This window comes from Furipterus horrens, unplaced genomic scaffold, assembly GCF_987537825.1.
Source record: "Furipterus horrens unplaced genomic scaffold, mFurHor1.1.pri manual_scaffold_8, whole genome shotgun sequence".
In the NCBI taxonomy this organism is placed as follows: domain Eukaryota; kingdom Metazoa; phylum Chordata; class Mammalia; order Chiroptera; family Furipteridae; genus Furipterus; species Furipterus horrens.
In genome coordinates this window covers 57,815,370-57,843,255 of record NW_028327178.1, presented here as the reverse complement: position 1 = coordinate 57,843,255, position 27,886 = coordinate 57,815,370, and the positions used below count along the sequence as shown (strand labels likewise).

The following is a 27,886-nucleotide window of genomic DNA, read 5'->3' as shown; positions in this document are numbered from 1 at the left end:
CCACCCCCACCCCACCTACTCTGACCACTGCCCCGGCCTCAGGCTCATCTGGACCCTCTGCCCGGGGGGCTGCTCTCACAGCAGGCCTAGCCTCCCACCCTCACCACTGGCCCATGCTGCACCATACCCTGCCCATGCAGGAGGCCTGAAACACTCACGACTGGTGGACACTGCAGTTGTAGAAGACAAAGTCCACAGACGCAAACTTCTTGCCTGTCTCTTTAGACTTCAGGTAGAGCTTTACCACCCGCTGGTCTCCTGCAGGACAGCACAGGCTCACGTCACCAGGACCACCCGAGGCAGCTCGACCCAGGGTACCCGTGCAGGGCAATCCCGAAGAGGAAATGATCTTGCCAACGACCACCCCAATCACCAAGTGCAAAGCCCTGGCTGCATCTCAGTCTCTGTGGCTTGTGGACCCCGAAGCATACCAGGTGTGACCCCAGAATCTTTGCACCTATGGCCCATGACTCCTACCTATACTGTTCCCATTTGGCATCTGCTCCTTAGCTTGCCATGCTCCTCAATCACCATGTGACACCCATTCTTTGTCCCCGGCAGGAAGTCTCTTCGAGCACTGCCCAGACCCAGCTGTGGCGCACTTACCCTGGCCCCGAGTGATGGGCTCCACCTCCTCGGAGGATGGTGAGCGGCAGTGGATGCGGCCGTCCTCCAGGACGCTCTCAGACTCCGTGAAGTCCTCGAAGGAGCAGTTGACGCCAGCGGAGAGATCGGGCACATTCCAGGCCTGCAGCACAAGCTGGGGCGCGCATGGCAGAAGGTGTCAGTGAGTGGGGTCCTGTCACCCCACCTGTCCAGCCCTTCCTGGGTGGCCGCACTCACCGGGACTTGGGACATGGTGACAGAGACGTTGCAAGGCTGCACAGTCAGCTGCACGCACTGCAACAGGTCCGAGGCAAAGCGCTGAGACTCACCTGCGCGCTCACAGGCATCCCGGCGGGAACAGCTGCAGACAGAGGAGGCTGGGCTTGGCGCGGGCAGGCAGGTCCAAGGAGCAACCCAGCTCCTATGGCCTGCTCAGCGGAGCTGACACCTGCACTGGGGAAGCCCACCAACTTCACTGTACCCCATCTTTATTGGCATGTGGTTGAGCTGGCTGTCACTCAGCTGGTCACAGGAAACCTCTAGGGAAGACCCAGTGGAGCTTAAGAGGGACACTATGACTACCTGAGCACACAGTAAGGCTGTCTGGGGCCCTCCGGGGGCAGAGAGCGCCTGGCCAGGGCGTCAGAGCCCTCCTGCCCCACCTGCACCCCCATCCAGACTCACATGCTATGCAGAACACACCAGCCACAGTGGGGGTCCCGAGAGCCCAGGCACAGCTCACATGATGTGTACTGCACACAGCTTTCCACAGGCACCCGTGTCACCTGGCAAGAGGAAACTTCGTGTCAGGCCCCCACAAGGCCCATCCCAGGGACTCCTGGCAGCCTCACTTCCTCAGCACTACCGTGTGCCCCTCTAACCCCACACTACTGGGGCACCCCCATCTCGAGACTTCTTCCAGCTAGGTCTATTCAAAGCCAGTCCTGGGTGACACGGCCTTGGCTGAGTCAGGCTTCTCCCCTGGGAGCCCAGGGTGGCGACAGCCAGAGAGTGAGCAAGTTGGTGCAGGTAAGCTGCCCAGAGAAGAACCAAGTGCTCCCACTAGTTATTCTCCTATCTTCCTGGACTCTGAGGTTCCAGGGGAAGCCATGGCTCCTTGACCCCAATCCTAAGCACAGAGGCAGGCTGTGCCTTGTTCACCCCAACCTTGCCTGCTTGGCTCTGATGTCCCCAGGGAGGTGGAAGAACCCAACAGCCAGAAGAGGGGCAGAAGAGAAGCAAGAGCCGACCAAGAAGGAAGGGAGGTCTTGTCTTTCCCACCCGTTTCCCAATCCCCCTCCCTCCAACTACCATGGTTCACCAGGTAGAACAGAAGGGCAAAGGCTGGCTGCAAGCAGGCAGATCAGGAACACAAGCTGGGCCATGCCAGCCACAGGCCCCACAGAGGCTGTTGCCCAAAGTCTCCACCCAACAGATGAGGCCAGTGCTGAGCTAGGTTACAATCTGAGAATTCAGGACCCCAGATACATACCCCAAAATCCAATACCCTGATAATGCTTTCATTCAAATGTCTGTTCCTATGGACATGAAGTCATTCAAGGAGGGGTTGGGGATTCTAGGCCTGGCCCAGGAGAACCTAGAGGCAGCACGGATAGTATGCGCCCACAGCAGTCATGTGCATCTCCCCAGAAAAGGCCCACCCACATGCATCTAGCAGTGTAGCACCCACCTGCTTTTCTGTCATGACGTAGAGGTACTGGCGATCAGGGCTGAGAACCAGGTCACGAAGGATGGGGCTACCTTCTTGGGCCACCACACTCTCATAGGCCAGGGCTGGCCGGCCGCCAGGGTAGGCCGGATCCACCAGGATCTGTGGCAGTGAGGGCCTGAGAGAAGCTACGCCAATGTCTTTGTGCCCCAGCCCCACACCCACTTAAGATGAGGATCCCAAACGCCTCCCCGAACCATCCCCCAAAACCCTAAAAGAACAAGGCAGAAGTCCCCACCGCAATCCCATCAGCCTGCGCAGGTCAAACTGCATACAGTTAAGCTGGTCCTGACCTAGCCCCTTTACCAGTCAACAGAGGCCACAGCCCAAGCTGCACAGCCATACCTGATGCAAAGGCAGCAGGTATCCCTGAAAGTGCACCACCTTCCCTATGACCTGTGACAGACTAGACATCCCAGATGAGGAGATATGTGGGGGGGTGGGGGTGGGGTAAAAGAGGGGCCTGAAGGAACCATGAGAGAGGTTCAGCTCAGATGAGAAGGTCAAGAAGCGAGACCCCTGGAGCCTGCAGAGTGAGGAGGGTGCGTGAGTGTGAGGGACCAAGCCCCAGGGCATTTTGGAGTTGGGGCACACCCCCAGAGAAAGGCATATTTCAGACACCAAACAAACCAGGCATTAATTAGCCAACTCTTCACTGCAGCTTACAATGCTATAAGTATTTTTAGCTACATTTACCAAACAAATGTATTTAATTAACAGAAAGACCCAAGGGACTTTCCAGAGATGGGACTCATGGGGCAGCATATGCCCAGCTCAGCTGGTCTGCGCAAGCTCCCATGGCGGCGGGCCCTGCTCAGGCCCCTCCCTGCTCTGACTATGATCAGGAGGGCCGCCCCACCTTTCCACCTCCACCATGGGGGTAGGGCCTGGGCCAGGGCCCAGCCCAGTATCCCTTGCTTGCACCCTCACACTGATAAAACAGGGCAGGCATGACTGACAGTGATGGGCTATGGGGCAGGTAAAAGCCCCTGGCTCGAACCAGCTCCAAAAGGGGCTGCGCAAGGGTAACCAGCCAGGGTGGGGCGCTGTGTCTCTGAGCCAGAGGCTGCTGGCTGTGGGAGATGGGAGGGCCGCATTCCTGAGAGCCTAGAGCCACCCCCCTCACATCTGCTCAGCTGCCTCCCCACCAGGCAAGCAAAGTCAAACCAGACCAGGAAAAGCAGGGCCCAGGGCCAGGAAGAGGGCGGCAGACCTGGGTTGGTACTATAGCTGCCCAAATGGCTTCAGCCAGCTTCTGAGAGGAAGGTGCAAGAGCCCCTGCGGGTGGAAACGGGATGGGACCCCAGCCTGACCCAGCCTACTCCCACAAACCTCCTGCCCTGCTTGGGTGGGCAGCCTAGAGGCAGGCACTGCTAACAGAGAGCTGCTCACTGGAGCTGAAAGTCAGCTTCTTGGACCAGCTGGGAGAGACGTAAGCCACAAGGGAGGGCCAGGGAAACCAGGAGTCCAGTCTCTGGACCCATACTGCCTGGGCCTAAGCCCTGGCTCAAATACTCTCCAGCTGTGTGACCTTGGTGGGATGCTGAAACCTCTCTGAGCCTCAGTTCCCCTGCCTGTCAGATGGGAATAGCAGTCAGCCATCTCCACTACAAATCTTTTCTGAGGATTAAATGAGGACCAAGCCAGTGTGTCGAACAGGAGGACATGAGATAGCCAGGCCACATGGCAATCACCAAACCCCAGCAGCCAGTCACATAGGCCTGGCAAGGCCAGTCTGGACAGCAGCCAGGAAGTAGGAAACAGAGAGAGCAGGGCACAGCCCCAGTGGAGACCCAGAGCTTAGACTGACTACCTTAACCTAAATGACCAGGATCAGGACTCTGGATTTCTCCCCAAGGCCTGGCCCTCCCCTGTCCCCATCACTGCAGATGCTTCCAATACCACCCGGAAACCCAGGCCTGACCCTATCCTATCTCTGAGTTTCAGGTCTACAGTTCATCCCCCAATACCCCAACCTGGTCTCTCTTACTGGGGAACACCTGTCCCCGGGGCCTTGACAGGGGACACTCTGAGGGGTCTGAACAGAGACACTTGAGGGGCCCCAGCCTCTCCCACTCTGACCCCCACCTGGCCAGGCCTGCATGCCTCTCCCCTCTCAGGGATGAAGGCATGGGCTGAGGCATGAATGTCGTATCCAGGGGACACACCTGCTTGAGGCATGGCGGGAGCCAAGCAGAGAGCAGGCCTCCTTCCCAGGGTCCTGGAGAGGTGGAAGAGGGGAGGCAGGCCAGGCCTGGTCTGCAGAATGTCCCCACCCCTGGGCTGGTAGTATGCCAACTCTAACAGGCAACAACCAACAGCTGTGATGGGGAGCATGCACATCCATCTGTCCATTCACCTGCCAGAGAGCCCAAACCCTTAAACACAGGGAGGCCGCAGGGAGATGTGACATTTCTGGAGGGCACAGACTGAGGGGGATGTAGGGAGGCCCAGCTCACAGGCCAGAGGGTAGACATGGGTGACAGCCCCACACCATGCAATGAGTAGCCATGGTCCATGCTTAGCAAGGCCCCTGCATGCACACACGTGACAGTTGGGGGTTCAGCTGGGGATTACCAGTCCTGCGGACATGCCTACTGCATCCCAGTTGGTTTTCAGGCTGCAGGGCTAGTGTAGCCCAGACAGGTAAACTGAGGCTCACAAGGGCACTGGACTACCAACTGAACCTGGGGACACAGAGTCTGCCTCAAAAGTGGGAGGATGGATGCAGCATGCCACCAGGAGGTCATTCTAGGAAGAATGAGCATGCAAGGCAGGCACAGGGCCAGACTGCTGGCGGGACATGGAGTACAGGCCACCATCGGCAGCATGCATGCTCACAGCACACCCACAGCTATCCACTCTAGGGCCATTCACCTGGAGGTGGCCCACCCTGGGGTAGCTGGGCCTGCAGAGCACACAGAAGACTTCCAGAGTCCCCTGGTGTGCCCCGCTACCTCCAGCGGTTACCTCTGTAACAAACCTTTCCCCAAAGACCACCAGAACAGCCCAGGATTGGCTGCAACCACCCTGTCTCCTACCTCCCACCACAAAAAAAAACTCAGGGTCTAAACCCAGCCCTGCCCACAGAGATCCCTCTGCTACAGTGCCCTTCCCCACCCCTGCTGAGAAAGGAGCCCCCCTCCACCCCAGATGGCTTTAGTGAAGCTGTTTAGTCTAGGCACATCTCTCAAGCTACATGAGGCCTGGTCACCCACCCTCCACTCTGGCCCAGAGGTGCATAGTCACCATCACCCAGCCTCTGCCTGGGTTTTCCAGCCCCATTCACTTCTTCCCTGGTCTTCCCTGTTCCTCTGTACTGAGGAGTCCCCTGGATTCTGAGCCTAGGAAAAGGGCTATCAGCGCCCCCAGGGAGGGGACAGGCACCAGATACCTCTTAGAGCCAGGACAAGGCCAGGTGCTGATTATGGACTGAGTACCTAACATCACCACCACTGGGACATTGCCTGCCCTCTCCACAGACAGGCGAGGGTCCCTGCGAAGGGAACCCTGCCCAGGGCCAAGATGAGGCAGCGAGGGGCAGGTGGGTGGCCCCAGGCCCTAAAGGCCTCTGCCCCAGCCTGGCCCAGCTGGCTGCCCCTACACTCATCATTGCATGGCCCTGGCCAACTGCTGCAGGCAGGCAGCTGACAGCCCGACCAGGTCAGCTGTCCATCCAGTCCAGAGGCAACAAAGAGCCCATTCTCCAGGCTGAGGGCAGGCGGGGGCACTGGGGAGGATTTCTGGGCTGTCCAGGCTGCCTGCCAAGGCCGGCACGCGCCCTAGCTGCCTAGAGGCAGGGGGATTGCCCAGCTTGGCCCAAAAGGAGGGGAGAGAGCTCCCTGCTACCCACCCCAAGATGGCAGCCCTCATGTCTCTTTCTGTAAAGTGAGGGTGCACTGACTAAGCAGATTCTTGGTCTCCAGAAAGGGGTAGGGGTGAGAGAACAGGACCATGGCTGGGAGGATGGGTAGAGGATTGAGCGGTAGCCAGCGAGGTGGCTGCACACAGGGCTGGGACCTCACAGGCGTCTTCCTCCTCCTGAGATGCAGCTGCCACACCTGTTCCCAGGCCCTAGGAGACACAGTGGCCCAGGGGGGCAGTGCACATGGGGAGGGAGCCTCTGCCACCCTCTCCCAGGAGGATTTGCCACGGGGCAGATCTCATCTTCCCAGTCAGGGCCAAATGGCTGAGGCCCAGATAGACCCAGCTCCTGGATCCTTGTTTGTCCACTCACAGGCTGCCACAGGATTCCCTCCTCCTCTGGCTGGGGTCAGGTTCCAGGCCCCTTCCTGGGACCATTCTCAGAAAGGCCAGGAAGAGTGTGATACTGGAAAAGCAACTACCCATTTCCTCTTGGCAATAACTGGGTCTGGGTAATTAAAACATGATTTCTAAGAGGCTCAATGGCTCTAACTGGACCAGACATGCCTGGCAAGGTATACTGGGGGAGGGTCCCAGGAATCTCATTTTTCCCACCCCCGACTCACAGAAGAGAAGAACAGGGACCAACCAACACAGCGGTGGTCCTCCATGACCCTCAGTCTCATCTGTCAACTAATTGAGAAACTCAAGGTTCCCAAAGTTGGGGAGGCCAGCCTGTTGGAAACTGTGTAGAGACTGGGCCCCCAAAGCTCAATCCTGCCATAGGGTGGAGGTACAAAGCTCTTCTGGAGAATCTGCCACTGCTGTGGAGGCTGCATAATGCTAGGCCATGAGGCAGTGTAGACTGCACTGCCTTCCATCACATGTCATTATCTGGGGCTGTCCTCGGCTAGGATGTGGCCAGGGTTCCCACATGCAGCCTGAAATTTAGCACCTGGTGTCACCAAGTATGCTGTGGCAGACACCAGTGACCATCTGGCCTGATGTCATCTCAAACCCAAAAGCCATTTGTTGCCCGCCCTCCCATTTATGATTCCAGAGCCCCACAGAGTTGGGTCCTCACAGACCCGCATCACACACACTATCCCCACCCACGGGGTCCCCAGCATGAGCAGGTAGACACAAGCCCCTTCTACCTTCTCAAAGCTACCACAATCCTCTAGCTCCCTGCTCCCACCTAGGCCAGCCCTCCAAAGCCTCTCCCAGAATCCTGTGGGACATAACCTTGCCCCAACAATGCTAACCACTGCAGGGTCACCAATTAATTCCCACCATGTGCAGAATAAGGAGGGATGGCTGAGGCACCAGCGGACATTTCTTCTTCCTCCAGCCCCCCTCAGTTCCCAGCATGTACTAGGGTACCCCTGAGCTTTGGCCATGCTGTTCCCTCCCTCCAGACACTCTTCCTGGCAGACTCCCCAATCTCCTGGACTGTCCCAACCCTTGAACTCATCTCACTGTGTTGCCAGGGGCTCCCACACCCTGACCCCCAAGAGGACATCCTAGAGGGCAGAGTCCATCTGCCATAGGGTGTAGAACTGCTCATTGTAGTCAGTAACCTTGGACCCTCATGAAGCTGCCCCCACAAGGATAGCCCTGAGCCTAGGCACGCTAAAGACTGAGCACAGGGAGGCCTCTGCTAGCCTGTATCTGGAAGGGTCGTACTTATCAAAGGTACTCAGGTGCCCCTGCCAGGGCTGAGGACTGATTAGGCAAACCCTACAAAAAGGAGGGCCTGGAGTACCAGGCCTGGGGCAGGACCCTCTGTTGATGTCTGTGGGCAACTCTACTAGCCACCATGTGGCACGGGCTCTGGGACAGTGCTCTGGGACGGCGCTAGGCATAGTTGCAGGTTGAATGAGAGGTCTCTGTGCCCTTCTAGCTCAGTGCACCATGGCCAGCTGCACCCAGGAGAATCACAAAGAGGAGGAAACACAGACATCAAGAGGACACACAAATGTCTGCAGGAAACCACAAAATGCCACCCAAAGGTACCGAGGACTACGGTCCTCAGTGAGTAGAAGTAGTACACCCATGGGGACCACAGGCACAGCAGCTAAGACAGGAAACAGGCAGCCAGGACTACTCCAGTCCCTGCCAACAACCCCCAGGGAAATGACCACTACCAGGACCAGTAACCTGCCATGAGCACAACTGCATGCTCACCAGTCACCCTGCTAGGCACTACCATACAGCCCTACCTAGTTTTGGAAACACCTGGAGATTCAGGACAAAAAAATAACAACAGATCAGGCAGCCCCGCTCCCAGGCAGAAACCCAACAGAAATGCAGCTCAGTGCTCACAAAGGCTGTGCACACAAGTCATGCACAGAAACTCACAAAGCAGCGCTGCTGTCATAAGCCCATGTAGAACACACCAAGCCTTCCCAGAGCAGAACACCATGCACATATGTGTGAAGTACATGCCACCACAACACAGAACCAGCTCCAGCTGCCCACACAGTAGGACAGTCTCACAAAGAGCACTGAGCAAAGGAAGACAAAAGAAAATGTGCCATGTGGCCCAAGACAAAAAAGTCCCCAAACCAACAACACAGTTCTCGGGAGGATGGAGATCAGCTAGTGTAGTGACTCAGAGAATGGAGTGACTAGGGGGCTTCAAGGGGACACGATGCCAGGCATGCTCTCGTGTGACACTTTCGAGGCTGCCCGCCCACAGCAGTGTCCTGTGGGTACATCAACCTTCAGAGTGCCTATCAGTCACAGAGTAGCCACACACTACAGGCAGCCATGTGCATGTGCTCAGGGCTCACAGCTCATTCAGCATGAGAATGCCTTCGGGCCCACAGAAGCCAACAGTGCAGGCTGCCCCGCGGAGCTCCTGACGGGCTCTGGAGGACAGGTTGCTGGAGACCAACACCAGCCCCGAGACACACGAGACACAGATCCTCAGGGCCACAGGCGGGTCAGGGAAAAGTGGCACAGCAAGCTGAAAGACTGGGAGGCTGGGGGCCTGGGACCCAATCCTGCCCAGCATCTTAGGGCCAGCATCCCTGACCCCAGCCTCTCAAAGCTCCCCAACATGCCTCCTCCACAGACCTGGGCTTTGGGGAGCAGGGACCCCTGCTGGATGCACCAAACAGCCTTTCACCTCAGGAGAGGGAGGACCTGGCACAGAGACCCTGAGAAGAGGCCCACACTGGCCACCCCAGCTGCAGGAACTTGCTGCCAATTGCTCCACATAGGTCTCGAAAGCACCACCACTGGACTTTCAGGATCTCTGAATTTCAGAATCTGTCAGGGGAAAGGATTCGGCCAGAGGAGTGTACAGACCCATCTAGAGGGAAGCTTCAGAGACGTGAAGGCCTCTGAAGATAAGAGGTGTCTGTCCTCAGTAGTACAGGCCCAGAGCAGCAACCACAGACAAAGCAGTGTTGCCCGAGGGCAAGGTGAGAACAGCCAAGCTCCAGGGGTGAAGCTGCAAGCAAAGGGATGGCAGCCTGGCCAGCTTGGCCCAGGGTCTGGGGGATAAGCACTACAATCACAGCCCTCGTTCTCTCCTCCATAGAGAAACACAGAGAAAATAGTATCAACATGCCCACGGGCCACCTAACAGCCCAATGTGGAGGGAAAGACACTGAGAACTTAACAGGAAGGGGCTTTACCTATGGACAGACACAGCCCCAGCACCCACCTGGACAACTGTCCTTTGGGCCCCAACCTGAGGCCCAGTTCCCTGGAGGCCCACAGTGCCATGGCCCGTATCCCCAGGATACAAACTGGTGGCTCACAGCACACTTTGGTTGACCCACAATGTTTTCTTTGTTGCCAAAACTTAACAATCAAGAGCTCTCACACAAAATACGGAGGGCAGACAGGGCCCATAGCCACCAGAGAAGGCAGGGTCACACGAAGGGCAGCACTGAATTCCTCCCCCAAGCCCCAGGACCGGAACCTGCGCAGGGCTGGCCCCGGGCACCCCTCGCCAGGCCCACAGGGCAGAGGACTGTTCCTGCCTTTGCTCTGCAGAAAGGGAGGGTCAGAGGCAGCTACCAGGCTGGGCATGTGGGCATTCGCTGGCAGGAGTCCAGGGCCTAATCTCTCCCCACCCGCCATAGGTACCTGAGCTGACTTCAGAGGACTCAAACCAGAGGCTCCCCTTGGGAGCTGCTATAGGGCCCAGGGGTCCCCGAGGGCACAGCAGGGGCAGGTAGGGGGTGGAACGGGCTACATGCAGGGCTGGGGTTCTGGGGCTATGTCAGCCGAGGGCAAGCTGCCTATGTGGGGGGAGAGGAACAGGTGGCAAGTAGGGCCTCTAGGGAAGAGCAGGGGTGTCAATGGGTACCCCCAGCCAGCCTTAAGTAGCTGAAGTTGGCAGGTATTAAGTTAATCAGCTATAATTTTATATAATGCTTAGAGAAGTTCACCCTGGGGGCTACCCCTACACCCATATCCCTGGAGCTCTTCAGTCACTTCTTAAAGCCCAGGAAGGACTAGGCCTGCAGAAGGCAGGGGTGTGTCCAGCAGAGCAGGTACTGCCCCTGGATCACCAGTAGGTGAGAGTCCCCAGGGCCCAGGCTCCAGCATGTAGTAAGATCAGAGGGCAGGAGGAAGGAAGACAGGGCCAAGCATACTCACAAACTGGAGCTAGTCCTGGGCCCACCTTTAGGCCAGGAAGGGCCCAGCCCTCCCTAAGGCCTAGAGGAGATGCAGCTGGACAGCCAAGTAGGAAGGTGGCACAGGACTGAGCTGAGCTGAGCAGAGGCCACACTGTGGCCCTCCATGCCCAGGCCCTAGCCCTGAGACCACAGCCATCCCCATACGCAGCAAGGGAGGGATGAGGCAGTAGAGTAAATTCCGTTGCCATAGGCTGGGCCCTAGCCCAGGAGGCATGTGCCAGAGAGCAGGCACTCTGCCACAGGTCACAGCTAGAGGCCTTGCATGGGGATGTAGGGGAGGCCAGAGGTCAGGTGGGACTGGAGCCATGGCTGTGGAGCCAAGGTGTGCCCGTTTCCCCCTAGTCCCACCATACTCAAGCCCCCACCTGCAGGCATGCCCTGGGGTTAGATACAAGGTTTGAGGGCACATAGTTTCTAGAAGGGAAAGGCAGACAGAAGGGGACTGGACCACAGGAGCCAGCACTCAACCTGGTCCCAGGCTGATGTCCTGGGCTGTGGAAAAAAATGAGGCCTGCCTTAGGCTTACTCAGAGAGGGAGAAGGTAACTGAAGTAGGGCCCCCATAAAAAAGGGAGAGAGGCTACAGTCACAAGCAAGGACCCTGGAGCCAGTAACCCTGGACACCTGCTGCTTCCACCTACATGCCTCAGTTTTCTCACCTCTCAAGTGGACGACAGGGTTGCTGTGAGAACTCTGGGTGTTGCCACCACACAAGCACTTACTGCATGTCCTAAGTGGGGAGCAGAAGTGCATAAGGCTCTGGGTCTGCCTAACATCTTCGCTCCTTCCTCAGGTTGTATCTGGGGAAACCATGGGTCAGAGAAGCTGGACGAGTCAGCGCTAAATCACACAGTTAGTGAAGAGGAGAGCTGAGACTACACCGTGCTCAGCCATATATACAAGACAGGTATGAACAACAATGCGGCAGCCTCCTGAGTCGCCCTCTACTCAGGCAGGTATTTTGGATGGAATACAATAGAACCCCCCCAACTTTGAAGACTGCCACCATCAAGCCAGCAGCACCTGCGCATGGCTGACCCCACACCCAGAAAAGGCACTGTCCACTCATGTGCAGTGCGCGGTGTCCAGCCGATGATTCCAGGGGTGGAAAGAGTTGGTGCCCAGGATGGGGCTCTGTAAATAAGATATGGTGGGAGGGCAGCGGTGGTTGAGGAAAGGCAGAGAGGGACTTCTGGCTGTGGTTCCCCCACACAGAATGAAATCTCTTATTGATGGGACCAAGTCAAACTCCACAGTCCACATGCTGGGTCTCAGTTTCCACTCTGGAAGTGGGCAGAGACGCAGGAAAGCAGGACTACCTCAACTCAAAAGCTCCCACCCAGACCTCACCCAGAAGAGGCCCTGGGGCAGGGGAGTGAGGAGTGGGGGAGGAGGAGAGTAAGGCTCAACTAACCTGTTCTCCCAGCCTTGCAGGGTGGGCTGTGGGCACAGCCAGCTGCCTGCCAGCCTACCAGTCATCAAAATACTGGAAGAGGGTTTACCAGCCCCAGGGAGTCCAACTTCTTGCTGGGTAACAGGCTCTGGGACACCCTGTGGAATATCTCCAAGAGATCCCTCCCTCCACTTCGATGAACCTGCCTCTGGCACCTACCAGGCACAACCTGCACTGCACACCCCAGAGAGGTTCAGAGCCCTCTCCCCTGCTCCCCCAGCCCCATATGTCCTCTCTGGGAATGGAAGGGGTGCATCCTGGGGGCCTCAATTCTGGGAAGAGGAAGAGCCGCACACGCAGGCCACAGGCAGTACCCCCAACACCACTGCTGAGGGTATGAGGATGGGTCACACCAGAGGACTGGTTCTGAGAGCCCAGGGGCTTGCATGGATGATGGCAGATCGACACGCGCCTGCCCCACATCCCCCCAGTAGCTGGAGTTGGTCAGGTACTCAGCCTCATGGTCACTGTGAGCAGAAACCCACAGCATCCCAGGTTGGTCTTTAGTCAGTAGGCCCCCGGGGCTTCCCCAGCCCAAACTGGTGAAGGAGAGGTGGTGACCCTTCTCAGAGATCAGAGTCTGCAAGTGGTAGAACATGATTCCTAGGGTACTCACCATGCAGACATGGGGAGACCTCTCTGCATACTCTGCATGGGGGCTGAGAGCACAGATAAGCCCAGCCTCCACCCAGGGGTGCTCAGCAGGAAGCTGAAGTGGCATTCCCACCTCAGGACAGGTGTAATTTCATCTACAAGGCTCTGCCCCTGCATTGACCCTCTGGGGCACCCCCCACCCCAAAGTCACCCTGGGAACTTCCTCCACAGCAGGCCAGCCCTACCCTGGTCTGGTCCCCAACTGATCAAGTCACCCTGATCCACAAGGTGGCTCACTGCACCTGCTCCTCCAGGAAGCCCTCCCAGCCCTGCTCCATAACAGTTCAGCTCAGCCCCACACTTCCTGGTAAGAAGGAGACCTGGAATCATCAGATAGACCCTGCCCCACAGTACCCCCAGTTCTCATCCTGAGAAGCCCAGGGGATGGTCCTAAAGCTGCTCCCTGTCACTCTGCAGTCAGTTACCACACTTCACTCACACCAGCCAATGTCAGGTGGGGGTAATGGGCACTACCTTTGCCCTGCCCTTGGCCTTGCTGCCTCCTCAAGGAGAGAGGGAGCCTCCTTCATAGCAGAGGGCTACCTCAGCAGACACTGGATCACCAGGAGGAGAGGGAGCCCAGGTAATCATGCCTGCCTCCACCACCCACTCACACACTTCCCAAGTCTCTCCTGTCCTCAGAGAGAAGGACCAGCATCTCTAGGCCCCAGGGCAACGGCAGGATAGCCACGCCCCTCACCAACCCCGACCTGCCCAACCAGGGTCTTTAGAGTATCAGATGCAAAAGAGACCCACAGAAAGAGGAGCAAGGGAAGGTAGGAAGGGGCCCATTGAGGCACCATGGGCCACCCTTACCTGTCCTGGGCCCCCATGGTCATTGAACCTAGCACAGAGTGGCATTCCCACCTCTTCATATACCAGATCTGGCCTCCAGGTCACACAACAATGCTGTTTCCGACCCCCAACTCCATCTACCCCATCACTGCCCCCAGCCATGCCTGACCTTTCGGATGTGGCCACTTCGGGTGCCGGTGAACACGACGGTGTGGCCCCGGTAGTCGTAAGCAGCCACAGCAGTCAGGCCGTCCTCCTTGTCCACAAACAGGGGCATGCCCTCAATAGTAACCGTGCCCCCCAGTGGCTGGTTGAAGTCCTGTCCACAGAAGTCATCATCGATCTGTAGGGGCTGTGGGAGGATAGAGGTGAGACTCTGGGCTGCCCAGACTTTCCCAAACACCTTCTCCCTAAGAGCAGGGCCTCAAAGCCAGGATCAGCCAGCTCTACTAACTGAAGGTGCACATCGAGGGTCCTCAGAGGCAAGCACATGGCCACACAGAAGTTATGTGGCCTGGGGCACCACCTATACAGATTTGAGGGATGAGGGAGTCCTGAACCAACTTGATAGATGAAGAAATCAAGGCTCTTTGAGGCTGCCCGAGGCTCACACAGGCCCAGGGCTGGACCCATGTCTCACAGGCAAACTACACACAGACCCCACACCCAATTCTGGAGTGGGAAGAGTGAAGAAGGAGGCCGCCTGGGAGAAGGCAAGGCCAGGCCAGGGAGTAGCCAACCAGGATGCCAAGAGCACTACACCAGTGATAGCCACACAGAGGTAGGGGATAGCAACGACCCCCAACCAACCCCCATCCCTGGTGGCATGTGGTTAGGGTTGGCCATATCCTGTCTTGAAGGGTTTATTCAATACAGGAAATAAGGGTCCAACCTCAAAGGCAAAGGGAGGGGCCCACCTATAAAGGTGACTGAGTGTGAGGTTCCAGAGAAGGCCAGGGGACAGGGAATGTTGGGGCTGCTGTTCCACTACAAGAGGGAAAGTATAGGGTGAAAGAAGCCGGTTCTAGGTGGATGAAAGAGGACAGTTGGTCTGCCCGGTCGCAGGCTGGGGGTCTAAGGTTTGCAGGGGGAGAAGTCACCAATGAGGTAGGGTCACCAGGGCTAGGAGCTAAACGGGGACAGACAGGTGGAGAGGCAAGGCTAGGGCTGGGACCGGGGTCCTAGAGGGGCCCCAAGACCTGCCTGGGGAGGACCATAAGGAAGAGAGATTGAAGAGGATGTGAGGAAGAAGTGCCCAAGGAAGGGGGCAGACCTTGCCATGGGTACAAAAAATGCAAATCATACAGTGTGACCTTAGCAGGTGCTGCCCCTCCAAGCCTCAGTTTTTCCATCTGTACAATGGAGATAAAACACCTTCCTTGAAAGGCCAAGAGGAGGATGGACAATGCATCTGTCTGGTATACCTGGACCTCAATATGGAGATGGCCCTGTCATGAGGCCCCCACTGCACTGGACATGGGAAGGGGACCTTTGCCATCCCACCTGCCCTAGACACAAACCAGTGTCACTCCCAGTAAGAACATGGGAAAACTGAGGCCTAGGTGGGGTTGGGCTTTCCCTAGGCGACCCACCAAGTCCTGGGTAGTAAAAGTAGTGGAGCTGAATCCGGTCTTTGGAAGTCCCCACCAGGGTGAATTCTCACTTGTGACCCTAAACAAGTGCCCCTCTAAACCTGGTATCTTCCTCTGAAAAACAGTGGATGCTACCACCTGGCTGCATGAAAAAGTAGCTGGCAAAAGGCCAGCCCATCAGGTCCTAGAGACAGGAGCTACAGCTGTCAGCTACTAAGTTCCCAGCACCCGTGTGCTCAGGCAGCCCCAAGGTCAGGGCCAGTGTCGTCTGATTCCACTGCCATGTAAATTGCCAGGTGAAGGCAGAGAGGCCCAGAGGGCAGACACATGGCCAGGTGCCCAGGATAAGGGTGAATAGAGCCTCTTCACAGGGGACTGTGGGGCAGATGGTGTCTAATGCCCACCTGACCCTGGTCTGGCCCCAGCTCTGCCTCTTACTGACTGGCTGTGTGACCCTAAATAAGTCTTAGAGACCACATTTGTAAAATGGAGACTTGATGGAGCCAGCAAGCACCCAGAATATTGCTAAGTTTGTGGTCAGTGCTCCGTCCAACATCCACAGGGCCTTGAGGACTGGTGGACACAGTATTGTTCCCTCACCCCGACCTCCTAAAAGAAGAGGACAGTACAGACTTGCAAGCTGGCCCTGAGGCTGACACCAAGGGGGCAATCCCTACCCTTTGGGAGACAATGGGCAAGCAGCAGCACCTGGCACAGGGCAAGAGCCACATGGGCATGTAGTAGGCATTGCTATTGTTTCAGAGAATGGGGTCACAGGGAGCTAAGGCTGCCCAGTGGGTGAGGCTGACAGGGTGGGAGCAGCACCCCCCACCCCCCACAAGGAGGTGAGGTACCCACTCACCGAATTGATGCAGCCCAGCTCCTTGTTGAGCAGCCAGGGCAGTGAGAGCTTGCCCTCGCCACGGTAACAGGACTGGATGCGCTCCTTGATCTTCTCCTTGATGGCTCTGAGTGTAAACAGGCACAGCACCGATTCCTTGGGTGGCTTCACACGGTTCTTCTGGCCCTGAGCGAACACGGTGAACAGCACATCCTCATCATCAGTCAGGCCCAGCTGGTGGGCCAGGGCACTGCCAGGCCGGCTCAGGTAGGCGTCCTGCACCAGGCGGTACTCCACACCCGCCTGCTCACAGCCGATGGGGAACTCGACATACGAATAGAACTTGGGGTCTTCAACACAGAGCCGCACAATCTTGGAAGTGAAGAAGTGCTCACCAGCGGCATCAGGCGAGGTCAGCTGTGTGTCCAGCTGCAGAGTGAGGTAGTACACAAACTGTTCACTGCGGAAGCTGTACACATAGTAGATGTCGAAGGCTGGGAACTTGGACAGTGTGTCTGAAGGGATCTTGAGCTGCGATGATACAAACTCATCCTGGTACACGAAGCTGAACATGTCTGCGTCCTCCTCATTGGCCATGAGTCGGCGGCTGGACAGTGTAGGGAAGTACTCAGACTTGCCATCAATGGGTGTGCCCACAAAGAGCTTGGCCTGGGCCTGGCCCGGCGGCCCGGCAATGAGCACACCTGCCATGCTGCCAGCCTCACGTACGCTGGACAGGTAGTGCTCCTTGCGGTGGTGTGGTTCACCCAGCTTGAAGAGGTCATCCAGTCTCAAGAACTGGCAGATGCCCTGGGAGGCGCTGCCACAGGCTAGCAGGCGGTTAGCAGCATAGTCCAAAAGCAGCAGCTTGTTAACATTGTCAGTGCTGCCCAGGCCATGCGGGCACGACTGCACACTGGGCGGTGGGTAGCACTTCTCATTGTCCTCCACAGGGCCTGTCACGTGAGCCCGCAGCAGTGTCAGGTTCCCTGACAACTTGTAGATGCGGTTCACCGCACCCACATACACCTCGCCCGTCTGCTCATGGACCACTAGGTGGGTGAGGCCCCAGTCACTGGCTGAGAAGGTACGGAAGACAGGCTGCAGACCCCTGCCTGCCCTAGTGGCACCTGCCACTGCCCGAACTACTCCCAGCAGCAGCAACAGCATCAGGAGCACCCACAGGCTCAGACGTAGTAGTGGCATGGCAGGCCTGGGCCTCAGGCCTTGGTGCTCGGGTCCTGCAGGAACATGCATCACGGGGCCAGGAGCCTCATCCCTGTGGGAAGACAGAGAAAGAAGGTGTGAGTGTATGCAGAGCCTCACCCCGAGAAGGGGGACATGCCCACATGCCACCTCCTGAGCTCTCTGGTGTGCCTGTCCAGGATGGGACATCCCATGCTCCACGAACTAACTCTAGAGAAGCCGGAGGTGCAGAAAGGACACCTCCCTAGCCTAAAGCCCTACAAACAGCAAGCAGTGCACCAGGAGTCACCAAGACCAAGCCTGTGATCCCAACATGCAGCACAGGACGCTTGCCTGGCCACCAGACATATACCATGAATGCCTAGACCTGCCATCGCCGACTGGGCAGAAAAGAGTAATGGACACAGGAACAAGGCAAGTGAGAATGGTTTGGGGTCTAGACTGGGAGCCATCATCTCCTGACTCAGATCCTCCCCATGTCCTAGGAGCAAGCCCCCAAGCTCTAAGTTCCCATGGCAGGTGACAGCCTCTGCCCTAGGCTCTGGGGACACATGCTCCCTTGTAGGCTCTGGATAATCCTACTCATAGGCACTACTCCCACAGGAGACAAGGAGAAATGGGCAGCAATCCTTTATGTGGGCAGAGGGCAATCTGGGTCACCTTGGCCCCAAGGACAGGCCCTTGCTGGGCCTTGAGCCCCTGTATTCTGAGGACTGATACAGAAGCCAAGCTGTGTGTACCTCCCACCTACTATCACCAGCCAAAGCGTGACCCCAACCTGCCCCCTCACCCTTCACCCTATGCTCTGACCCTCCCAGGTTTCCTGGTCAACTGCCTCTGAGTTTCCCTTCAAAACCCACAACCCAACTCCAAAGAAAGAGAAATTCCCCCAAAGAGAAGAGAGAACGGGGGCTCCCTGAACCCCACGCCTCAGCAGTGGCCCTCTCTCCCCAACTTCCAGCCCCTCTGCCCCAACCCAGCCGCTAGGCTCACCTTCATCTGCCACTCCTCCCGACCTTGTCACACTCCCAGCACCACCTACCCTCATACCAGGCCCCAGGCATGCCCATGACCCTTATCCTTGATGCCCAGATCACACTTACCCCTAGATCTCCCCCAATCTGACCTTCCCTCTCTCACCCGGATGACCACAGCACTACCTCTCATGCCCACCTACAGCCCAGTCTCCACATAGTAGTCTGGGCCACTTTTCTGAACTGTACGTGAGGTCACTAGCAACCCCCACCCCCTGCCAAATCCTGCCATGGCCTCCCTTCTTCTGAAAAGTCTCACCTCCCCTAGCCCAGAATTTGGCAGCGTTAAATCCAGACTCTTTCACTGTAGCCATGCAGCCCTGAAGAGGGATCACTCCTCTTTCCCAGCCTCAGTTTTTCCCACTTGAAAAATGGGGGTGACAATAGCCCCTTCCTCATGGGTAAAAAGGGGAAGGTCAGGGCACTCCTGCAAGGGTTAGCCTCCATCAACAAGGGTGGCCTCTCCATGCCAGGAAGGACCCCGCCCTGGCTCTGCCAGATATACTGGGGCCTCTCACTCAACTCCTGGCTGGAGACTGACCACAGAGATGCTGAGCCCCAACTTCAAGTAGGCACTGGTGGGAGCGGCAAATGTCCTTTGCTCCCAGACAATGCCCCTAATAAAGCCCAAAAGCCCCAATTTACAGGTGGGGAAGCTGAGGCCTACAGGACCTTCTGACAAAAAGAACTTCTGCCAAGTCCAGGTCAGGAGGTGGGCACTAAACAGCTGGCTGCCGGACAAGGCCCAGCGGTCTCTGGGCCTCCATGTCTGCCTTCCCCTGGGCCCATGGACTTGCTGTCCTCTCTCCTGGACTGCTCTTCCCTCCCCTGCTCGGTATCAGCTGTCTCCCCTGACCTGCTAGCTAAAGGTACCAGCTGCTCCCTCACAACCAGTCACCCATTTCTAAATTTGCAACACAAGACTTGCTTTGTTACTTATTGTTCCCAGATGCTCCTCCCACTAGAATGACAGCTCCCTGAGATCCTGTGGTTTGCCTCAGTATCTCCAAAGCTGACCCCAGGAGCCAATGCTTGTGAATGAATGAATGAATGAATGAAGAAAAGAATAGGTTCTGAACAGAGCAGGACCTGCTCCCTCACTTTGTCCTCATTCCCCACACACCCTCTGCCCAGTCAATGCAAATACCCACTGCTCAAGTAGAGAAACTGAGGCTCAGGGAGCAAGAGGCATTCGCCAGGATCTCACCGGCAAGAAAACGAGGTTATGATGACTTGCAGGACCCTCCCAGCAGGCTAGCAGCTGCCTTTCCTCGAGGATCTCTGCCCAGACTTAGCCCTAAGACCTACAGCCACTAAGGATCTCTGCTGGCAGCCAGGAGAGGAGTCCCTAACCCCCCACACCCTGACCCCAGTTCAGGAGCCCAAAGCAGCACAGAGAAAAGGCTCCTCAGAGTGGCAGCAGGCCTGGTAAAAGCTGAGTGCATGTGAACACCAAAGAAAACATGAATCACTCACCGTTTATCAGTTCAAAGCAGACCTACAATTACCAGGGGCTGGGCTCTCCCCTCCTCCAAGATAATTATACACATCTTAATGCAATTACAGGTCCTACTTTTCATATTAAACAGAGGGACCCAGCTGAAGAAGCCATCATCCAAATTCTGGTCCTACTCTCCTTCTCCTTCCCCCACAAAAGAGGCTGCCCAGAAGGGAAGGGTAGGGAAGGGACTGGCCAAGAGGATGGGGCTGCCTGCCAGGAAAAGGAGGATCCAGAACCCAAGACTGGGTCCCTCAAGCTCAACATCTCACAAGGGTCAGCTAAGATGTCTGGGTTATTTCTCCTATCTTAGAGAGGGTGCCCAGGGCTCAGATAGAAACAAGATCACCCAGCTAGTCCTGGCAGGACAGGGACTGATTCCCACACTCCTATAGAGACCTGGACGACCAGCAGACTTGCTGGAACTCCCACATACTGCTGATCTGCCCAGGAAAAAAATGCGTTCATTGCAAAAAATGCATTCATGCCTGGGCGCTTGGGAGGACCATGCTGGGTCAGGGGAGGGAAGCACCACACATGCTGTGCTCTGTAGCTGGGGGGCAGGGGAGCAGAACCAATCCCTGTGGTCTGGGGAAGCTCCCTGGGGGAGCCTATTCACCCATTCTAGAAGGACCAGGCATGGTGGGAGCTGTTGGGGAAGGGGGCACCCTGGGTGGCAGACAGCAAGAGCAAAGGCCTGGCGTAGAACCTCCTGGACCATGCGGAGGGAACAGTGAGAATGACTGTAGCTTCCCGGCATGGAAAGCAGGCTGTACTGGGGCCCAGTCAGAGCCAGACTGAGGAGGGAGAAGTTGAACTGGTGGTGGGTGTGCCAACTGGGGGTGAGCAAGGGATAGAAAGGCCAGGACAGAGGCTGACAGGCTTGGCACAGCAGGCTTGACCCCTGGACAAGATGGGCCTAGCTGTGCAGCACCATATGAAGCGATCAATGTCCCCTGTCCTCCAGCCAGCCCCTCCTCCAACCACTCTTCCTCACCCTAAGAAACAAAGACTCACTCACTCAGAGAGAGAACCCAAGCCCCATGTCCCTGGCTTGGGTTCCTTCTGGGGCTTGGACAGGTTGGAGCATACGGGATCTGAGAAGCCATTGCTATCCTGCCCATTATGAACAAGGACAGAGCTGCCTATCATCCACCTCACCTCCCTCAACACAGGCCTCGGGAGGTAGTCCCAAGATGACCTGCTCTCTCACCACCTGAGTCCTGCTCCTCAGAAAAAGTGCCCACCACTTGGTCTTCCCTGGAAGTGGTGTCCCTCTTCTCTTGGCCAGCTTCTTTAGACATGGGGACCTTCCTGGGGTATCAAAATACACAGTAAATAACATCAGCGCCACAGGAGGCCAGAAAACAGCTGTCTGCTTTTTCCATGGCACCTCAATTGTCCCTCACTCCCAAGCACACACCTCAACCACACAGGGGCTTGCCAGACCTCCATCCATGCTGTACCCTGTCTGAAATGCCCTTGCTGGGCCTCTCTGTACTACCTCTCTGTGTGTGATCTGCCTCTGGCATTGGGACTGGGTACTCCTCAAGGGCTGGGCAGAGTCTCAACCTCCTAGTGCAACACCTGCATACCCCAAAACCAGCAGGGAGCCCAAGGTACCCTGCGGGGTGCTCCACAGGGGCCAGAGAAGCCAAGGCTGACCCCCCCCCCACCACCACTCCCTGCCCAGACCCATAGAACTGGCCACAGAATGGAAGAAGGTGCAGAAGCTCAGGCTCAGGGCGCACAGACACGGTCCACATCACCCCCAACACACACACACACCCCTTTCTTTCAAGGGGCGTGGCCCCAGCACCCCACAGAAAAGCAATGGCAGCTCCAGGCGCTAAGCAGTCACTTGGAGCCCCTCACCGCCCTCCTTTCCCGGCTGCACTTTCGATCTCACAGCAGGCAGGTGACTCCCTGGAACCTCGCTCCCCCCTCCCAGAGGCAGCCCGAAATCAGACACGCCGCCCCAGCTACGATGCACCAGGCCCGGACTCTCCAGGAAGCAATCGGAAGCCTCCGAGGGAAGCCGACTGACCCTGGAGAGGCCCTACAAAGGGAAGTCCGAGGAGGCCCAAGCGAGCGGGGTGACTGCCCAGGAGACACCCGCACCGCCCCCTTCTAGCCCGGGTGCGCGGCCCCGTAGGCGGGCGGATACAGCGCCCATCTCCCGGCGCTCCAGGCCAAGAGAGGCAGAGGCGGGGGCGGGCGGGGATCCCGAAGACGCGGTTCCAGCTTCCACCCCAGGGCCCTGGGGAGGACTCGGGGCGCAGCCCCGCACGCCCTTCTCGGGCCTGCCCAGCCCGGCCCGGCCCGGCCTTGCGGGCGGCCGGAGGTCCAACCCGTGGTCCAGCCCCCGGGCGCGACCTCGGCACCCGCAGGGCCCCCCCCAAGGGGCAGCCGCAAACTTTCTTTCCTGTCTTTGAGGAGAGGGCAGCCGCGGCCCGAGCCTCGCCGCGCGGCACAGAGCGCTGCCCCGCAGAGCACCGAGGGCCGGGCCCGAACGGCGGGGCGGCCAATGGCGCAGGGCCTTGGGCCGGGTCCGACCCCGGCCAAGCGGGGACACGACGAGCTCAGGGCCGGCACCGTGCCCGCGCCCGGACACACGAGGGAACCGGGCCGCAGCCGCAGGGCACGCGGACACGCGCGCCGCAGTACCCCATGCACACCCCCTGCCCGCCCGGTCGGACGTTCACGTCCTCGCGGAGGCCGCCGCCGCTGCCGTGGGCCCGAGGGCGTCTCCCACTCCGCTCTCCCTCGCCTGGATCCCCACCGGCCCCGCTCTGCGCCAAGGGTAAAGTTGAACCCCTACTCACCGGCTGCCCCGGGGTATGCCCCGCCGCTGGCCATTGCCCCGCCTAGCCGCCTGCTCAGCCGCGGGGCCGTCCAAGCCGCGCAGGCCCAGGCCGCCGCCGCACCCGGGCTCCGTTGCGTGGACGCGTCGCCGCTGCCCAGCATGAATGAGGCGCCGAGCGCCGCGCGGCTGCGGACCAGCCTCGATCTCGCCGCCCGCGGAGCGCCGTGAGGCGCGCCTGCGCGTCCTGAGGCCGGGGGTGGGGCTGGCGGGGCGGGGCCGGAGGCGGCCTCCAGAGGGCGCTCTGTCCCGCGGAGCGCGCCCTCCTGGTCACACCACGAGCCTTCAAAGAGCGATGCGGCTGCGGGCCTTAAATGGCTCCGCGTAGGAGCCGCGGCAGGATGGCATTCGGTGCTCCCCGCGTCCGGGCTGTACCGAGCGTCTCCAGGGCCTAGAAGAACAATCACCGTTCATGGAAGGGTAAACCGAGGCTCGGGGAGGCGAAGCGCCCTATCCAGGGCCATGTGGAGCTGTAGGTTCTCAGCTCTTGGCCTCGGTGACCGCAGCTGCTGAATGGGACGGGTACCCTCTCCAGTGAGCAAAACAACGCTCTCTGCCGGCGGAGCACCAAGACCCAACCTGCGCCCCTCCCTGCTGCGCATTTTCTGATGCGGAGCGAACCCTGGAGGAAAGCAGCCCCAGGGTCCTGAGGTCGGGGAGTGGCGGGATGGAAACCCAGGTGGTCCTGGACTGTAGCCGGGCGGGCGGGGTATCGCAGGGACCGGGGCTGCTCAGCAGTAGGACAGACAGCAGTCACCCGTGACGGTGCTTGCCCTGTGACCTGCACGTTCCGAGGGCCGCACAAAGGTTGGGGGCATGGGGATGCCTTCTAGTAGAATACCCCAGGGAAGGTGAGGCCAGGTGCAGGAGCGCCTGAAGCTGAAAGGACCAGAGAGCCTCCTGGTGGGAAGGCGAGCTGGGTGAGTGAGGGCAGCAGAGTACCTCCATGTTCATGCTGTGTAAGAACCTGGCTGTCATCCCCACAGAGGAGAAAACAGCTACAGTCTGGGGTAAGGAACTTAGAGTGGCCAAGTGGTCCCTCCCACCTCGTTCCCCTCCCTTCCCTCTAGCAGCCCCTATCCTATTTCTGGGTTAATCCTTCCCTTGGTTTTCTCTGTGTATTTTCAGCGTGGTCTGCTGCTTTGCTGTGTCTGTCACCAAACATCACAGAAACCGGATCTGCAGGATGTGAGGACCCATACTGGTGGCGTTGCTGATGGGCAGTTTGTTCACTCTGCTTTTGTGGTGTTCTTGCACATGATACTGGTCTTCCCTTCTGCTGATGGACCAGTGTCCCTGGTTTAGGGCCACTGTGCAGGGAGCTATTGTGGACATATCTTTGTAGGCTCTTGACGGCAGTTAGACCCTGGGGTGTTTAGCTTTGGTGGATAACCCAAAACAGTTTGTTCAAGTGATAGCTGGGTTTGCAGTCCTGGCAGCAGTTTGGAAAGGTAGCTAGATATTAATAAAGAAAGGAAGCAAAGGGAATCAGACACTGTTGAGCCTAATGGGATGGGGAGTTGAATTGGACCCTGGGCCTGCTTAGCTGGGAAGGTGCAGCATTTATGGGCTCCCCAGGGGATTGCAGCATTGTTCCTCCAAGGGGATTAGCACTTCACCCTCCCCTGTTTAGGTAGAAAGGACCAATTTTTCAATCTCCCCGGATGCAACCGGCTATCTCTTTCATTAACACATGGGCGTTAGTTCTTTCATGTGTTCTCCATAGCAGCTGTGTGGCCCCAGCAGCTGACTGGGGCCCACAGCAGAAGACAGGCAAGCCTGGGCATGGTGCCAGCTGGAGCACAGCCAGGAACAGACTATGCTAGCTGAATGGGGACAGACATGGACTAAACTGAACTAAGCTTAGGCATAGCACAGAACTTTTGGACCTTGACCTTTGTTCTGGGCTTGATGAGGACAAGGTTGGATTTTTATTTTTCTTGGTATGGACAGAGATGAGCCACTGGAAACCTATTTACATCCAAATAAATTTTACCAGCAGACCTCTCCTCCCACGTGGGTCCCCCAAAATACTTTTCTCACAACACTGCAAAGACCCCATTTCCACTGGCAATACCAGCATTCCCCATCTTCACCCACACTTGGTACTGTTGTTGCCTATCTGGTGACATGTACTGATTTTTTATTGTGGCTTTAATTTGCATATCCCTGAATGAAGGTGAACATCTTTTTCAAAAGTCCTATTTAGTATTTTATTGAACAAGTACTGACTCTACACAGGACTCTGCTACATTTACAGATGGGTATACTGAGGCAGGAGAGGTGAAGTGACTTGCCCAAGTTCCCTGGCTTGTAGGTGGCAGAACTGGGAAGCTAGCCCTGGCAGTCTGACTCCATAGTCTGTGGTCTCAACTCAGCCACTCTGCTACACAGCACACTAATGAACCAGCAAACCAGATGCAAGCACCTTCCTTCCTTGTGGACTTCTGAGCCACACACCTGGGTGTGGATTCTGGGGTGGTTAGTTAATGTGCAACAAGTCCTGTCTCTTTCCAAGCCCCGCTTTCCTCATCCCTGAGAAGGAGTTGGAGATGCCTCTGAGAGGTGCGGTGAGGAGGCATGAGTGTGAGCGTCACAGTGGGCCTAAGAAAATGTCCATCCCTGTTCCCTATGTCCTCCTGAACACCTTTCCCTCCCACAGGGCCGCTGCATTCCTGAGCCCCATGGAACATCTTTGGAAACATTATACCAGATTACACCACTTCCCTCCATCCCCACTCTGTCCCCCTGCTCCTGTTCATATCACCACTCTGTCCATGCCCCAAACAGCAAAGGCAAGTCTTTCCAAGATGGAAATTTCATTGTGAAACACTTGAGCATCACACACACCATCAATTCCAGGAGAGCTATAGGCCCAAGCACCATGAAGAAAACCGTAAGACTTTTAGAAGACAACAGAGCAGATTATCTTTATGACTGTGGACTAGGGATGATTTCTTCAACAAAATGTCAAAAATAAATAAAGGAAAATGTGACTCAATTTGACTACCTTACAGTTGGTTATTTTTGTTCATTACAATTAAGAGTTCATTAAGAGTTATAAAAAGGAAGTGACCAGACAAGCCAGGATTTAGGAAAAGATATTTGCAACACACATATATTTGACAAAAGATGTGTATCCACGATGTAGAAGGAACTTCCAAGAATCAATAAGGAAAAGAGAACAATCCAATAAGAACATGGGCAGAAGACCCCAACAGTCAGCTTGTTGAAGAGAAAATGGTTAATAACTGTTGCCTTTCTCTGATGATTAGAGACATTGGGCTCCAATGAGCCCAGTGCAGCAGTACCCACTCTCTGGAGCTCCATCGAACCCAGGGGTACTTGACCTGCAGTTAGCTTGGAGCTCTTTATCTGCATGAGCCCGTGTGTGTGTGTGTGTGTGTGTGTCCTGACACTGCCATCCAAGGGGGTAACCCTAGTGTAGATGGAGAGGCAGGAGGCTCAGCTGGATTTGCATCAGGCATCATGGGGGTAGAAGAATCAGTGGGACAGCTTGAGCCCTTCCTCTCTAGGGTTCCTCTGTGGTTTTGCTCTGGTCGGTCCGGAGGGCATGGGGTTGTTGGATGGCATGGAACAATTACTAGGAATGACTGATTGGGGTTTGGGAGAAGGTTCTCACCACAGGAGCAGCTCCCCAAGCCACTTCTGCATTCTATTGACTCAAAGCTTTGAGCAAAAGTAGACTCAAAGGTGCCTTCTTTCCTCCTATGGTGGGTGCCTACTATTAATGGGTAAGCAGGACGCCAAGGGAGGAAGCAGAGGGTATACTGGGTACCCAAGACCCCTGGGGCATGCCCACTGATCCCTGGCCACCAGGTTCGAAGCTAGGATCACCCTGATTCCTGCCTGTCCCTTGCCCCCATGTCAGAACCATTTCTCACCTCCTCTACTCCTGTCATCTCCTGCCTTAAGGATGTGGAGGTTTCCTTAATCACCAGCTTTCACCTGTCCCTCCCTACTGTGCTCTCCACACTGTGGCTGAAAAGATCTGAGAGAGAAGAGAAGGTAGAGACCCTCCCTGCACAGACCCTCTAGAGGTTCCTTCAACATACAGAACACCTCCTCCCATGACCCGTGTTATGTGCACACACGTGTATATACACTGAGGGCAGGCGCGGAGCCAGTGTTCCCTGGGGGGTTCACTGATATTTGCTGGGGTCTTTCCCTGGGCTAGTTGGCTATGAGTATGAAATGCTGTGGGTCATTTTTGCTCCTCCTCACATGCACCTCTGAGGTTGGTGCTATCAGCCTCAGACACAGCAGCAAGCCACAGACATTGCTGCATTCTAGAAGCCCACTCTGGCTGGTAGGTACAGAGAAGATTGAGGGGCCTGTCCAGGGTCCAGAGCCATCCCTGCTATCCAAGCCTTTGGCCTGTTGCTCTAAAGCAGGAAAGAGTTTCAGCCCAAGTGCCAGCACTCTGAAGAGAAGGTTGCTGGGTCCTCCGTGGCTTTCTCTGCCAGCCCAGCGCACTTTCCAGCCACCCCTGCTCTCACCAGTCAGGCGCTGTTGGTTACAGGAGATAGAAACTCAACTGGGCTTACACTTCAAGGGGCCTATACTGGCTCAGATGAGCAGCATGTGAGCATGGCTGTGTCTGGGCACTGCATGGTCATCATGGGCTCTGCTGGCCATTACCCTGTTTCACATCCATGCAAGTCTCTGCATATGGTGGCCTTGGCAGCTCCAGGTGCTTCTTTGCCAGAAGGTCCAGAGAAGTTCCCAGATTGGAGCCTCATGAAGGAGGCTAGATCAGGTAGCTGCTTCAAACCAGTCATGGTGGCCAGGGGATACAACCTGACACTTGATGCACAGGGATCAGGAAGCTCTTCAGAGTCAGAGGGTGGCATTGGAAAGTGGTTTCCCCAAACAAAATCCAGGTCCGATTATCAAAAGAAGCAGGCCTGGATGGAGGGTAAGCAAAGCATTCAGGATCCCATGGTGCCAGTGGGCCATCACCTAAGTAACTGCTTCTCCTCCAATGTACCCAGCATTTTTTGCCATGCTGAGATTCTTTTTTTTTTTTAATTTTATAATTACAGTTTACATTCAACATTATTTTGTATC

At 56.8% G+C, this 27,886-nt stretch overlaps 1 protein-coding gene and 1 long non-coding RNA gene across 2 annotated transcripts in view; one reads left to right on the top strand and one right to left on the bottom strand.

Moving 5' to 3' along the window:
- The window catches only part of PLXNA1 (plexin A1), a 45,720-nt gene extending 28,247 nt beyond the window's left edge, over positions 1-17,473 (bottom strand). The window contains exons 1-7 of the mRNA XM_090285897.1: positions 16,216-17,473; positions 13,931-14,113; positions 2,297-2,437; positions 1,291-1,391; positions 844-967; positions 607-760; positions 159-258 (exon numbers count right to left, since the gene is read on the bottom strand). Coding sequence (XP_090142023.1) covers positions 159-258; positions 607-760; positions 844-967; positions 1,291-1,391; positions 2,297-2,437; positions 13,931-14,113; positions 16,216-17,451 — 2,039 coding nt within the window. The 5' untranslated portion in view covers positions 17,452-17,473. The remainder of the gene's footprint in view (positions 1-158; positions 259-606; positions 761-843; positions 968-1,290; positions 1,392-2,296; positions 2,438-13,930; positions 14,114-16,215) is intronic.
- A 5,604-nt stretch (positions 17,474-23,077) lies between these two features.
- On the top strand, positions 23,078-25,801 carry LOC150002980 (uncharacterized). Its single transcript, XR_016512647.1, has 3 exons — positions 23,078-23,805; positions 23,924-23,983; positions 25,458-25,801. It is a non-coding gene; the product is annotated as an uncharacterized LOC150002980 (long non-coding RNA).
- The last annotated feature ends 2,085 nt before the right edge of the window (positions 25,802-27,886 follow it).